We start from the raw sequence: 15,329 nt of genomic DNA on the forward strand, positions 1-15,329 counted from the left end.
GTGTTTGTGTTGTGGGGAGAAGCGGGGAGGGGGTTGGTGAGGAGAAGTTACATGAGAATAAAGAGGGGTGGAAATAGAAGAGAACATAAGTACGTTGATTAGTATGTGGCTGTACTTGTTTGGAATTTGTAACTAAATAAAGAAAATTTCACTTAAAATAGAGTTGGGAGGCCAGAGGGAGGAGCTCACACATACGACACCTTGCAGCCCTTTGCAGAACCAACAGAAAGAGCCATACCTTGCATTCCTAACAAGAAGCCTACTTTACTAACCTCCAGCAGGAAGAAGGAAGATTGTCTCCTTGCCTGGCAATAGCCCGGCCAATGAGCCCGTCACAACTCAGCCAATGAAAAGCCATTACGTTTCAAACTCTCAGTGTACTCCAATGGACATTTAGTTTATAACAACAACTCCACAAATTCCCCCTTTCCTCTGTAAAAGAGCAGTCCCCTCCTGACTTGTCTACGGTTTTGTAGTAGGTTGTATGTCCTGAATTGCAATTGTCTACTATTCTCAAATATACTCATTATACTGGTAAAATAATTGACTTTTATTTTTAAGGTTGACAAATTCTAGAGCACAACACTAACGGGGGCCTCTTAAGGGAAAAGGAGGGCAGGAGACATTGAATTCTCAAGTGTCAGCAAGTGGTACTACTGACCAACAACTTTTGGTTTATTCTCGTGTAACAAGTCCAGAGGTTGGCAGCCCGTGGCTGGTGCAGCAGCTCCTCGAGGCATGCTATTAGGATCCAAGTGCCTTGAATCTTTCCACTGTACCACCCAGAGAAAGGATCTGCCTTCCTTAGGCCAAAAAATGGCTCCAATACTCCTAGGTTTCATGTATGTGCTCCTGGATGTAGCAGGATGTAGCGAGAAGGACAAAGGTTCGTGCTTGCCAGATCTGCTTTCTTGTATCAAACGCCTGGTAGCTTTATTAAGCAGACTTCTACTTGTATCTCTCTTTTTTTATAGTGTTATTAACTACAGTCTCCATGTTATACATTAGATCCTCTCTTCTATTAAGATCCCTTTTATTAGAAGCTCACTTGTACAAGATCCACTTTTATCTCTAAAATTGCCAGAATTGTTATATGGCTACCTTTAGCAGGAGCTGGGGAACTATTCTTAAATAGGCACATTATCATCTTCCTCCAAAGTGGGCTTCTGCTAATGAAGATCTGTTTAATGACAAAATCCTCTGTAGCAATTATGTTAAATTTTTGAATTTTACTGATCTGGAAAAATGCTCAGAATATAATGTCATGTGAAAAGCAGGACAGAAAACATATGCAATATAATCTCAATTTTGTTTAAAAAATACCCCACACGTGGGAGTTCCAAAATGTTAACAGTAGTTAATATCTACAGAGTTAGCCTCATGTCAAAGGGGTATTGGTAGATACAATTTTTATCATACTAAATTTTTTCTGAATTTTCTATAATGAACTTGTATTATCTTTAAATAGGAAAAAAAAAGTGTCACTGTAAAAAACATCCCACATACTCATAAGCATGACTAAGTCCAAAATATTTACACTTACTCAGTTTCATCTTCATTGTCAAAAGAAAGGAGGCAACTGTTTTTGATTTGCTTTTGTGAGTTCTTTTTAACTGAGTCCTGCTTATTTATTTCATCTTCATTTGCCTTCCTCTTTTTTGAGCTTGCTGTTAAACCGGAATATTTTTCATCCGAGGAACGTTTGACTGGTTTTCGATACATGATTCTTCCATCAACTATAGCTGGTTCTTCATCTGCAGCAAAAACAAAGTTAAAGAACTTTTTCTCGTTATTTTGTTTTTATTAGAGACTCAAATGGCAAGAACATCTCAGATGATAATGAACAATGTTCTAAGTCAATTCAGTCTGGTCTTCTCCACTGTTTCTAGCTACACCCACAGGACATGTAGTCCCTTAAAAAACGCTCACTTCCTGAAGTACTCCATCATATTGCCAGTCCCCAAATAATTACAGTCACGCTGTATTTTTAAGTATTATGAAAAGTGATTGTTTGGAACTCCAGGATTTTTCCTCAAAGCAATGTAATAAATGTTCAGGAAAAATGAAAACTATACCATGTAGCATGTCACGTTTCAGGTACTGATTAAATACACTCTGTTGACTAATTTGTAAAACTAACCACCTATTTTTTTTTTAACAGGATGTTTTTATTTAAATTTGCACTTAATCCTCATAACAACCAGGTAAGGTAGGTACCATTATAGTCCCCACTGACTGATGAGGTAGCTGAGGCTGGGATGTGAAATGACTTGTTCAAGATCACGTATCTGGTGCGTGTTAAAACCAAAGTTTGAACCTAGGATTGTCTCCTTCAAACATACCATACTATTACATAAGACAATTTCATATTCCAGGCTCCCTACACTGTTAGAAAAACCAGATTACTTTCAGACATACCTGCTTTGGCAGCCTTTATTTCTGCTTTAATTTTCATGACTTCTTCAACTGACAGGTCTCCCTTTTTTAAAACCACCACTTGGGGCTGTTCATCTTCTTTGTCACTGTGATCACCATCTTCATCTGGGAGCTGAGGCTGGATTCTCTGGGAGAAAACACAAACACAATATGGAGGCTGCTGACCTTGAACCAAATACAACTGCTGTCTCTGTGAGACACTGTGATGACTAAGTGACAAGGGTAACTTGATTCACTAAATATATTTGGCAAAGAATTTTCAAGTAACTCTTAAGGGCCTAACCTTGCCACACCCGGTAAGAGGTCTACCTGCCAGTTACCCTGCAGTGCAGACCCAAAAGGATTAATATCCTTCTCAGTAGGACCGCAGTCTGCAGTTCCCAGGGTCAGGGGCCTCTGCTTCATGGACTGCCAGCATGCCCAGCCTCCTCAGGGCGTGCTGAACCGCATCCGTTCTCTCTGTTCTTCATCGACTGTTTTCACTTCCATCGCCTCTCAAAGCCTGACAAAAAAAAATAATCAACCCCAAAGTACAGAAAGCAGCAAGTAAAAGGTAGTCTTTCTCCCACTTCTGATGATCTCTCCTCCCTTCCAATGGCTTCAGTTTTGTGGGCATCCTATCAGCTGTTTTCTAAGTGTATAAAAACATGGAAGTATAGAAACCATTCTGTATACAAACAGGATACTGTACATCGTACTATGTGACTTGCTTTCTTTTCTTTACGAAAGTTCCCAAACATAAAAAAGTACAGAGAACACCAACACAAACCATGTATTCAGCATATACATGTAACAAGTGGTAGCCTTTGGCCAGTTGATTCAGAGTTTCAAAAAATGTTAGATACCATAAAAGTCCCTCTCCAACTTTTTTACTCAAAAAATATCTTTGTATAATACCTTGGAATTGTCTATTAATATGGAATTATCTATTTTAAAGATTTTGTTTAAGGATTTTATTTGTCAGAGAGAGAGAGAGAGACAGCACACAAGCAGGGGGAGCGGCAGGCAGAGGGAGAAGCAGACTCCCTGCTGAGCACGGAGCCCGACACAGGACTCGATCCCAGGACCTTGGGATCATGACCTGAGCCGAAGGGAGATGCTTAACCCCGACTGAGCCACACAGTCGTCCCTGGAATTATCTATTTTAAAAATCACTGCCTAGTATTTAAGTATATATGTGGTCATCTCATGGTTTATTTGGCCAAAACCCTGTAAAAAATTCTGGTTGTTTCTAGTTTTTTTTCCACTATGCACATATTTTTGTTTACCTTTTTCTACCACGTACTTGTTTTTGTTCACTTTTGTGAACTCATATGTCAGATAAATTCCTGGAAGTGGAATTGTTGGGTTGAAAGGCAGTATACCCACCACACATTATTCAAATAACTTGTTATTCCACCTCTCACAGAGCCTTCCTTGTCTCCCAAACACGGCAAGAGAGCACTCCAGGATCTGGCCCATGAACACAGCTTTATCCTATACCATACTCATGACCTCTGGACTCCAGCCAGGTTGGAGGATTGCATATCCATGAACATATTAGCTCCTTCACCTCCCTTGTCTCTGAACAAGTTCCCAGTGCCTAGAAAGCTCCACTGCCCCCCGTCCACACCTACTCTAGCTGCCTTCTAAGACTTAGATTCTTCAGAAGTACTTTCCTAATGTAGCCTCATCTTCTTTCTCACACCGTGCATAGCTCATAGGGAGCATGCGCCATACTGAGTTATCCATATTTTTCTATCTGGTTCCACTAGGTAGCTCCTTTGAGGTACTATGTGTTTCATCTCTGTATCTAGAGGCACAGAGCTTGGCAAACATCAGGGATTCAAGGAGTATCTGTTGATCCACTCATGAATGACTAATAGGATGAAAAATGAACTACCTAAAGCCCTGGCTGGCAAGTCACTCACAGGCACATTCATTCATTTTGTCTTAATCACTTGACACAAGTGCATGCTCTTTAATAATATCCATGTTAGTTCACTGACTACTCATTAGTTTTGCCTATTTTTTTCCCAGTAAGACAAAGATTCCAGTAAGTGACCACAAACTAGTAGGTAATTATTTTTCACCAAGGATATGGGAAAGTGAAATAAAATAAAATAATTCCTGGGGCGCCTGGCTGGCTCAGTTGGTTGTAGAGCATGTGACTCTTTTTTTTTTTTTAAGATTTTATTTATTTATTTGACACACACAGAGAGATAGCGAGAGAGAGAGAGAGAGAGAGAGGGAGAGAACACAAGCAGGGGGAGTGGCAGGCAGAGGGAGAAGCAGGCTTCCTGCATGAGCAAGGAGCCCGATGTGGGGCTCGATCCCAGGACCCTGGGATCATGACCTGAGCTGAAGGCAGCGGTTTAACCAACTGAGCCACCCAGGCACCCCGAGCATGTGACTCTTGATTGTTGAGTTCAAGCCCCACAATGGGTGTAGAGACTACTGAAAAATAAAATCTTAAAAAAAAAAAATTCCTGGTGCTCAATAGCTTGAGAATCATTAATTCTGATTCTTTTTGTTTAGACAACTGCCTGGAAAATAAGAAACAGTCAAAGAAACAGTGGCTGCTCAAAGCCACTCCTGAATTAACTCTCAAGAAGGTGAATAAGGTAATGTAGCTCAATTATATAATGATTTCCCATGAAACACTTCTTTTTGTTAATACATCACTAGAATGATGGTTATACTGCCAACCTGATTAAGAGTGCAGTTGGTTTCTCAAACACAGAAACATGGGGTATCCCTCTGTGGAAGTCTCTTAATTAAGTCAGTCAGTCTAAATCATTGGTATGAACTGGGAAAGCGGCTGTCCCCACCCCAAGTTCTCCTAAAACAGCATTCCATGCTAGAATCTTCAAGGTGTTAATTATGTACACATGATCATCACAAGGACCTCAAGCAAACTATAAAATTAGGTCTCATATTCTCATTACTAAATCCATGTCTCTTTCCTCAAATCTCATCCTCTTTGTCATTATCACTGTTTTTGGTCCTGGGGGAATCCGTCACTCCCTGATCATGTTATCTCTAACCAAAAATGGCTCCTTGTTGCCTACTGAACGGGCCATGTGGCCTCCCCTCCCACAATTCCTCAATCACCTCTACACACAGTCCATGACTCATCATCTTTTTTTTTTTCTTTTTAAGATTTTGTTTTTAAGCAATCTCTAACACCCGATGTGGAGCTCGAACCTACAACCCTGCGATGAAGAGTCACGTGTTCCACTGACTGAGCCAGCCAGGCGCCCCGTTGACTCACCATCTTTACACCTTTATCCACCTTTCTTTCCATCTCTACCTGCTGTCCTACCCATGCTCAAGATTCTAAGTATCCCTTTGTCCATGAAGCCTTGCCTGATAAGCACAGTCAATACAAATGGGTCACCTTACTAGCTGGTGCCAGGCACTGTGCCAGGTGCTGGGAAAATACAGAAAGATTAAGATAATAACTTAGAGAGTTTGATTTAGTGCTGGTGATACACAGGAGAGCAAGTAGTTGCAATGCAAAATGATGAATATCTCAGATATGGACAAAGTGAATAGAAAAACAGAGGAAAAGTCATTGGAGGAGTTTTGAAGAGGTTCACAGAGGTGTAACCTGTGAAGGCAGAGATCAGGTAGGCAGAAAGGTTATAAAAGAATATGGTATTTTGGAGATCCATCCCTTTGTCCTTTAACAGCCTGGCACAATGCCTGGATTTAGCACATACACACTGGATTCAGTAATTTCACCCAAGTCAATCTTGTTTCTTTTCCTAAACTCTAAGTGACTTGAGGAGTGGGTATTAGTGAAAGTACTAGACATAGAGTGCTAAATGAAGTCTTTATTTCTCCACACAATCCCTAAGCATAACAGTCTCTTCCTATTGAAAGAAGTAGGGCAGGTCTCTCTCTTGCATTCCTAGCAGTCCAGCGATCTGGAGCATGAATTGGGGAACTCACTCAGTGCCCCAGTTAGCCCCTGGGAGGGCTCAGACTGATTCCCACTGATTCTCATCTCTAAACTATTCAGGTGTTGTTCCTTCCCGAAGCTCCTCTTCTATTTAGATCCAGGATATTCTTAAACATGCTTTTTTTGCGGGGTGGGGGGAGCGGTAAACAACAAAGCATAAAAATAGATCTAGGGCATTCTTCCAAAAATGCTCCAGACTCCAGGCCTAGGACATCAGGCCATTTGATCAAGTGGCCTCAGTTTCTTTATCTGGAAAACGGGGCTAAGCTACCACTCATCCTGCTAACTATAGGTTTTGGGATAAGCAAATAAAACGAGAGAGGAAAGTGATCTTTCTTAACCATCTACCAAAGACGAAGCGCTTTATCGGCGTCAAGTCATTTTCAAGAACATAACAGCACTACGAAAAACGACAAATAGCTTCCTGGGCATACGCAGCTGTAGTTGTTTGAAGAGGACCAGCCTGGGGGCTGAGGCCCATCCAGATTCCCGACTGGGCGCAGGTGAGAGAGGGGACCTGTCAGTGCCTGCCCTCCAAGGCAGAAGCCGGAAGTGTTAGGGTAGCCCGCGTTTCTGAGGTAACGCGACTGGCCTGGGCTCACCTTGGTTTCCACGGTAGGCCCTTCCCTGTAGCCGACCTGTTCCTTGAAGCGAGCCAAGAACGCCGGTTCGGCTGGCCGCACGTACGAAACCTGGTTTCGCTTGCTCATAGCTGCTCCGGGGAAAAACAAGTTACCGCGGCCGCCTGGAGATGGTACATTGGCGACGGCGCCTACTCGTGACGTCACGTAGCCCCGCCCCCTAGCCAGAGGCCGGGCAACATGGCGGCCTCCTTGCTGACGTCAACGTCCGACCCGAGCGCCAAATTCAAATTTGCGGCCATCTTGAGCGTCTGGAATCCCGGCGCGTCGCGCGGTTGGAGGTGGGGGTATCCTCTGCATTGGTTTTGGGATCCAGGGGTGAGGGCGCCATGGCGCCCGGCTGCAAAAGTAAGTAAGGAGCCCCGGCTTCGTGACCCCGTCCCCGCCCCCAAATACAGGAGTGAAGGACGGCCCCCCGCCTAGGGTTCCCGGCTGGGCGTGAAGGGCAGGAGTGGACTGAGCGGCGCCGGGCGTTTGGGACCTCTCTGTCCCTCAAACAGACAATACGCGGCTGGAACAGCTGTCTTCCCTTCTATCTGTGTATTGGGCCTGCGCCACGAGCCAGGCACAGTTCTAGGCGCTTGGGCTGAGCAGTGAACCGGAGAGCCCAATCCTCCAGGAGCTTGGCGCCCAGCCACCTGCTGGTTTCTTCCTTCCGGTTCTCTGTTCTGCGACTGGGGCTGCCTCTACGTACCCTTACCTGAGGTTCTCACCTCCTTCTGACTCTTACCACCTTCTGCATATTTTCACATCACTATCCTGAAGGGGAGAACTTACTCATGTTCCAAGCACGTTTTTCTGTTCTGGAGGGCCTGCTGTAGAATCTCTTTAGATAAGCCCTGGGTTATCACAAATACCTATTTTCGTCTCAAGGGGACCCGTTCGGTTTCTTCCTGTTTTCTTGGAGAGGAGCACTGCCAGTTTTTGCTTTTGTTAAACCCTCCAATTTTCACTAATTTCTTGGTCCTTTGCCGTTCTTGTGTACGTGCCCCATCTCTTAACATTGCCTAATCCTTTAAGGAGTCTTGTTTTTTAAAGCTGATTTTGAGCTAATTCGATAGATCTCGGTGAATGGTATAAATGGCAATGAGGAGAGGCCTATGTTAGAAGACTGGTGAAACTGAAGTTTTGGGCTTTGACGAGACTTCCAACAACGTTAATCCTTCAAGCTGTCAATTGTAATTGTCTTCTGATGTCTTTGTTGTTTCCTGAACTTTCTAGGTCATCACACCCTTCACTGCCTACTCATTGTGCTCTTTTTCCGTCTAAAATGTTTCTCTTCTCTCGCCATTTTTTCGGGATTCAGGGAATAGTAGCACACAAATTGGTACGTTTTTGGACTGAAATGTTCGTTGGGCTTCCTGCACAACCACAGTATTTGTTCTGTAAATCTGGACTCAAACAAGACAGTTGATACCTGTGATATAATTAGAGCATCTGCTTACATAATGGAAAGTGACGTATGTCTATTAAAGGACTCTGTCCTGTCTATGTACATCACTTTCTAGAAGTGATGGGAACAAGGATATTGACAACTCCCCTGTGTGAAAATGGTGATTTCCATGGGGAACTCTTCTGTTCCTTGTAGTCTGTTAGCAACCTTGAGGTTGATGACATCCCAGGTAAGTAAGTGCTGCTTGCATTCCCTGCAGTCCAGCGATCTGGAGCATGAATTGGGGAACTCACTCAGTGCCGTCCACAACTTTTGTGCCGATGAAGGTTATTTTTTGTGACACCGTTAGTAACATGGGTTGCTGACTGAAATCAGAGAAATGAGAATGTGAAGTACAGTCCCAATGAAACTGAGTTCAAGATTCCCTTTCTGAACTTAATCATATTTGGTCAAATGATCCATAGGTATTTATTTGGACTGCAGAATAAAGTATCTTATGGGTTTGTTTATTTGTTTTACAGCAGGAAGACCCTTTTAAAAAAGATGTACTGTTTTGTTGAGGATTAATATATACACAGCAAAGGACACAAATCTTAAGACTACTATGCGATAAATTTTTACATAAGAATACACTTGTCGGGCGCCTGGGTGGCTCAGATGGTTAAGCGTCTGCCTTCGGCTTAGGTCATGATCCCAGGGTCCTGGGATCGAGTCCCGCATCAGGCTTCCTGCTCAGCAGGGAGCCTGCTTCTCCCTCTGCTTCTCTCTCTCTCTCTCATGAATAAATAAATAAAATCTTAAAAGAATACACTTGTCACTGCCACCAAGATCAAGAAAGAATGGTTCCTATGCCCCAGAAAGTTCCCTGTGATCCTTCCTAGGTAACAACTACACTGTTAACTACAGTGTAGTTAACAGCTACACTGATTTCTATCACCATTGACTAGTTTTGCCTATCTTTGAACTTCATGTAAATGGTACAATATTTATTCTTTTTGTTCTGGCTGTTTAGTGAACATTATGTCTGAGCACTGTTTATCTGTTGTCTGTGGCAGCAGTTAATTCTTTTACATTGCCATTTAGTGTTCCATCCTGTCAGTATGCCACAATTTGTTTATTCTTTTGATGTACATTTGGGTTTCTAGGTGGGCTATTATGAATAAAGCTGCTGTAAATATTCTTCAACATATTTTAAGGTAGATGCCTTGAGGACCTCAGAGCTAAAAGAATTTTAGTGAGTGCCTATGAAGGACCCTTGTTGTGTCAACCTTTGATGGCAGCCATGTGATAAATTTTTATATTCTGTTTATTTATTTTAAAAGATTTTATTTGAGAGAGAGGAGAGACAGAGATCGCCACAGAGATAATGAGAGAGAGAGAGCATGAGCGGGGAGGAAAAGGAGAAGCAGGCTTCCCGCTGATCAGGGAGCCCGGCGTGGGACTTGATCCCAGGACTCTGGGATCATGACCTGAGCCGAAGGCAGATGCTTAACTGACTGAGCCACCCAGACGCCCCCAAATTTTTATATTCTGTTTAAACGTTGCTTAAGATATAGTGCACTGAGGTGGTTAAGAATGTGCGCTCTGGATCCTGAATGCCTGGGTTCACATGGCAGCATTTCTCAGTGACAACGTTGCCTCAGAACTGAATTAGGCTTAATGCCAGAACTATCTACCTGTGTAATTTTTTGTTTCACTTTATCTCACTATTGGCTTACTAACTTGGCTTTTTTCTTTAAAGATTTTATTTGACAGAGAGAGACACAGCGAAAGAGGGAACACAAGCAGGGGGAATGGGAGAGGGAGAAGCAGGCCTCCCGCCGAGCAGAGAGCCCAGTGCGGGGCTTGATCCCAGGACCCTGGGACCATGACCTGAGCTGAAGGCAGACGCTTAACGACTGAGCCACCCAGGCGCTCCGGCTTTTTTCTTTTCTTTAGTAAACATTTCATTTTGGAGTAATTTTAGGTGTACAGAAAAGTTGTAACAGCTGTTCATCCAGCATCTTCTCTACTCGACTGGGCCACCAGAGGCTATATGGACTCCCCTCCCTACACTTCAGACTTGAAACTCTAGGCAGTTGAGCTGGAGCAATTAAAGGGCTCACTGCCTTTGTTTCCTGCTCTCAGGGTCACTTTACTGTGCTGTCTCTTGTCCAGTGTCTGAAACTTGTTGCGTGTTTTTTCCCAGTTTCCTGGTTACGTAAGATGACAGTAAATCCAGTCTCTGTCTGGGCCTATTTCTGGTTCCATCTTTACACATAGGGAGTGGCCTTTCAGCCTCCCATTTGAAAGCGTGGACGTTCAATAGGGCACTGAACCCCAAATTTTGCTCCTCTAATCTGTGAGTCTATTCAAAACTCTGCTCAAAATCTCAGCCTCTTAGCTGCAGCTTGCAGAATCAGTAATCTCCTCCTAGGAAAGAGCAGCCTCAGATGCTGTGCTCACACCTCTGGACTTCCGTCCTCTCTTGGGTTTTGGCTCCGTATTTGCTCACTGCCTTGGCAGGTCTCCAGTGCCTCCAAGTAGATGTTTTTTATACTTTTTCTGCTTTTCTAGTTGCTTTCAGGCAGGAGGGTTGGTCTGAAGTAAATTAGTCCTTTAGTTCTAGACTGTCCTAGTAAGGAAAGCCTTACTGTAATAAATTCAGTTTTATTCCAGGACAGAAAAAAGAAAAAATCTGTATCTGAGGAAGCACAAAAAGAAACAAGTTTAAAATCAGTCTATTGGCATGAGGAAGGGCCAAAACTACAATTTAGGGTAGGGTCATTTTTTTCCCCAGTATGCTCCTGCCTAGCACCTCAAATCCTGATTGTATTACTAACGTTAACATGTATGGTGGCTTGAACCTTTCAATTTTAAGTGGTTAAAAAAAAAACTGATGTAAAAATGTGTCTTCTGCTGTCATCTTGAGGATTCATGGTTGTTGTAGATGATAGTTGTCTTAGTCTGGGCTGCTCTGACAAAAATAACAAACTGGTGACTTTTAAACAGTGGACATTTATTTCTCACAGTTCTGGAATCTGGAAAGTCTAATATCATGGTGTCTGCATATTTGGTGTCTGGTGAGGGCCCACTTCCTCACTGAGGCTCTCTTTTTGCTACAAACTCATATGGTGGAAGGGAAGAGCTGCCTAGGGTGTCTTTTATAAGGACACCAGTGTCAATCACGAGGGCCCTGACTTCAATACCTAATCACTTACCAGGGGCCCCCACCCTGGGGGTTTGGATTTCACCATATGAATTCTGGGGAGACAAAAACATTCATACCATAGTAGTGATAAAGAGATGACTTATTCATCATTTGTATAGAATTAAAGGGTGCCTGCTTTTAGTGTGGTACACTGCCTTTATTTTTTTTTTTAACTTCTAAGGATCTTTTCGTTTATTTCTGAGAGAGAGAGAGAGCGAACACGAGCTGGGGGAAGGGGCAGAGGCAGAAGGAGAAGCAGACTCCCCGCTGAGCAGGGAGCCTGACTCAGGGCTCCATCCAGGACCTGAGACCACCTGAGCCAAAAGCAGACGCTTAACCGACCGAGCCACCCAGGCGCCCCATAGCATGGTACACTGCCTTTAGATTTCTGAGGTGCGGCTGCCTGTTTTGAACTGCCTCCCCCTACAACCTCCCAAACTGTCTGAATACTTGCCTGACCTATGCCTTTGTATCTTTTGCTTACCTTTTCTGCTGTCCGGGTATGTGACTCCTGCTCACATCACCTATTCTAGTCTTCGTTTTCCTCTTTCCCCAGTTCTTCATAAGGATCAGACTTCAGCTTTCCTAACGTGAAAGCCTTCCTTTCGTATTATGGCATTCTCATTTTTTTTTTTCTTTTTGATAAAGGTACAGAGGGACTGTTTCTTTGCTGCCAACTCTTGTAGAAACTGTGAAGGGCAGGTGGGGAACTGGGTAGTCTGGTCTATTTTCCACTTCACAGATGTTCATTTGCTTGAGGGTATGGAAAGGGTAGTTTCCAGAACAGTTGTTCTGTGGTGAAAATTTACTTTGAGTTTCTGTGCTATGAAATGAAGAATAGAAATAAACAATAGAAAGAATAGAAATTAAGTTTTTTTTTTTTACTGATGTCTTAGTTCATTCAAAGATATTTACTGAGTGTTCACTGTTTGTCAGGCACTGCTCTAGACAATGCTTTACAGTTAATTTGGAAGAGAAAGAGAGTAAATTAATATATATTATGATGGCAGTAAGTCTTTTGAGGGAAAGGCCAAGGAAAGGAGTTAGAGTGATAGACAGGTGGGTGGGTGGGGAGATAAGCTGGTGTTTCCCATAATGTGACGTCATGGAATGCCTTATTGAGAAGACAATACTTAAGTGAATGCCCGAAGAAGTGTTCTAGGCAGAAGGTATAGCATGCGTAAAGGTCCCGAAGTGTGACTTGTTCTAGAAATAACAGGGAATCTAGTTTGGTTGTAGTGGAACAAGGAGTGTAATAGGAAATTACTCCACACTCCAAGGAGTTGTGGAGGTGGTCACAGGGGGAGGCAGGGGCACTAGATCCTGTAGTTTCCTGTAGGGTGTTGTAAGAACTTTACCTTTTACTCTCATTGAGATGGACAACCACTGCAGAGTTTTGAAGAGAGAAGTGACTTGCTATGATACACACATATCCTTATTTTAATAGCTTTTAATTTTGCTATAATTTAAAGTGATAGAAAAATTGTGAGAGTAGTACAAAGAATTCTTGCATAATACCCTTTACCCATATTAACCACTCTCCATTTTGCCACATCTGCTTTATCATTCTCTCTCCCTCTTCCCTTATCCTCCCGATTGTGTGTGTGTATACATAGTATTTTTTATGAGCCATTTGAGAGTAAAATGGGTACCTTTACCACGAAATACTTCAGTGAGTAATTTCTATGAATAGGTGTATTCTGTTGGTTAATCACATTGCAGTGATCAAAGTCAAGAAATTTTATATTGAGGGGCGCCTGTGTGGCTCAGTCGTTAAGTGTCTGCCTTCAGCTCAGGTCATGATCCCAGGGTCCTGGGATCGAGCCCCGCATCGGGCTCCCTGCTCAGCGGGAAGCCTGCTTCTCCCTCTCCCACTCCCCCTGCTTGTGTTCCCTCTCTCACTGTGTCTCTCTCTGTCAAATAAATAAATAAAATCTTTAAAAAAAAAAAGAAATTTTATATTGATATAATACTGTTATCTAGGGGCGCCTGGGTGGCTCAGACAGTTAAGCGTCTGCCTTCGGCTCAGGTCATGATCTCAGAGTCCTGGGATCGAGCCCCACGTCGGGCTCCCTGCTCAGCGGGGAGCCTGCTTCTCCCTCTGCCTCTGCCTACTGCTTCCTCTGCTTGTGCTCTCTCTCTGTCAAAAATAAATTAAAAAAAAAAAAATACTGTTATCTAATCCACGGTCCATATTTTACTTTTATCCAGTGTCCCAATAATCTATTTTATAGTTGTTCTTCTCTAGAACCAGATCTCTCATTGCATTTAGTACTGATATCTGACATTTTTTTAACAGCTTGATTGAGATGTAAGTCAGATACCGTACAATTCACCTATATAAAGTGTGAAATGGTTTTTAGTATATTCACAGATATGTGCAACTATCAGCATTGTCCATTAGAACATTTTCATCACCTCAAAAGAAATGTCATACCTTCAGCCCTCCTCCTTCCCACCTCTCTATCTCCCACCAGTCCTAAGTAACAACTACAATCTCTTCGTTATTCAAAGTGGCATAGTAAAGTCTCCAGCTGTTATTGTTGAATTGTCTATTTCTCCCTACTTTTCTGTTTTCGCTTCGTGTATTTTGGTGACCTGGAATTAGGTGAATATATTTTTATATCTGTATTATCATCCTGAAGGATTGACCTTTGTATCATTATAAAATGTCCCTCTTTATCTCATTTATCTCTTTATCAGTGTTTTTTGGTCGTTTTTAAACATCTGTATTGTCTAATACCAGTGTAGCTACTCCAGCCTTCTTGTGGTTGCTGTTTGAGTAAGATATCTTTTTTTCATCGTTTACTTCCAGTGTATTTTTATCTTTGAATCTAAAGTGTGTTTCCTGTAGGTACTGTATAGTTGGAGCATGTTTTCTCAGGTAGTCTGTCAGTCTCTGCCTTTTAATTGAGTTATTTAATCCATTCACATGTTATTGGTATAGTTGGATTTACATGTGCCATTTTACTTTTTGTTTTCTATGTGTCTCTCATCTTTTGTGTTCCCCTGTTCCTCCTTTTCTGCTTTCTTTTTTGGATTTTTTTTTTTTTATTAGTGGTTGCTCTAGGGTTTAACATGCTCATCTTATCAGAATCAGTTTCAGATTTATACTGGTTTAATTCCAGTGATATAAACATTACTCCTATGTAGTTCTATTCCTTCTCATCCCCTTTTTTTGATATATTGTTAAACATATTACATTTAATAATGTTATAAACCCAAAAATACACTGCTATATTACTTTACCAACTTTAGTCACTTCCTCAGGCCAGTACAGCTTTGCTCCTTACCACCTTGTATGTATATTACATTCCTATATATTGTAGACCCAACAATACATTATGTACATTTTATTTTATTTGCTTTTTTTAAGATTTTATTTTTTAAGTAATCTCTATAACCAATCTGGGGCTCAAACTCAAAACTCTGAGATCATGAGTCACGTGCTGTATCGACTGAGGCAGCCAGCCATCCCCCGTTATGTACATTTTAAAGAAACAATACATTATGTACATTCTAAAGCTTTAAAAATTAATTAAGAGAAGAAAGGAAAACATAAGCATTTCTACTATCTTTTATAATTACATAATCACCTCTCCCTGGTGCTCTTTGATTTCTCATATGGATTCAGATTACCAACTGGGGTCACCTACTTTGAACCAGAAGGACTTCCTTTACCACCTTCTTGAAAGGTGGGTGGGCAAGCAGCAAATTCTCTCT

The 15,329-nt window shown here is 42.2% G+C and overlaps 2 protein-coding genes across 7 annotated transcripts in view; one reads left to right on the top strand and one right to left on the bottom strand.

Annotated features, from left to right (window-relative positions):
* The window catches only part of KIAA1143 (KIAA1143 ortholog), a 23,582-nt gene extending 16,427 nt beyond the window's left edge, over positions 1-7,155 (bottom strand). For 5 of the 6 annotated variants that reach the window (XM_027583146.1, XM_027583142.1, XM_027583141.2 and 2 more), the window contains exons 1-3: positions 6,985-7,155; positions 2,419-2,563; positions 1,544-1,754 (exon numbers count right to left, since the gene is read on the bottom strand). In XM_027583146.1, coding sequence (XP_027438947.1) covers positions 1,544-1,754; positions 2,419-2,563; positions 6,985-7,092 — 464 coding nt within the window. In that variant the 5' untranslated portion in view covers positions 7,093-7,155. Of the gene's footprint in view, positions 1-1,290; positions 1,755-2,418; positions 2,564-6,984 lie in introns of those variants that run through there. The other variant, XM_027583147.1, reaches the window with a different exon arrangement.
* Positions 7,156-7,257: 102 nt separating this feature from the next.
* KIF15 (kinesin family member 15) overlaps positions 7,258-15,329 on the top strand; it is a 70,594-nt gene continuing 62,522 nt past the window's right edge. The window contains exon 1 of the mRNA XM_027587906.2: positions 7,258-7,371. Within this exon, the coding sequence (XP_027443707.1) occupies positions 7,353-7,371 (19 nt within the window). The 5' untranslated portion in view covers positions 7,258-7,352. The remainder of the gene's footprint in view (positions 7,372-15,329) is intronic.

Source organism: Zalophus californianus, chromosome 1 (assembly GCF_009762305.2).
Source record: "Zalophus californianus isolate mZalCal1 chromosome 1, mZalCal1.pri.v2, whole genome shotgun sequence".
Taxonomy (NCBI): domain Eukaryota; kingdom Metazoa; phylum Chordata; class Mammalia; order Carnivora; family Otariidae; genus Zalophus; species Zalophus californianus.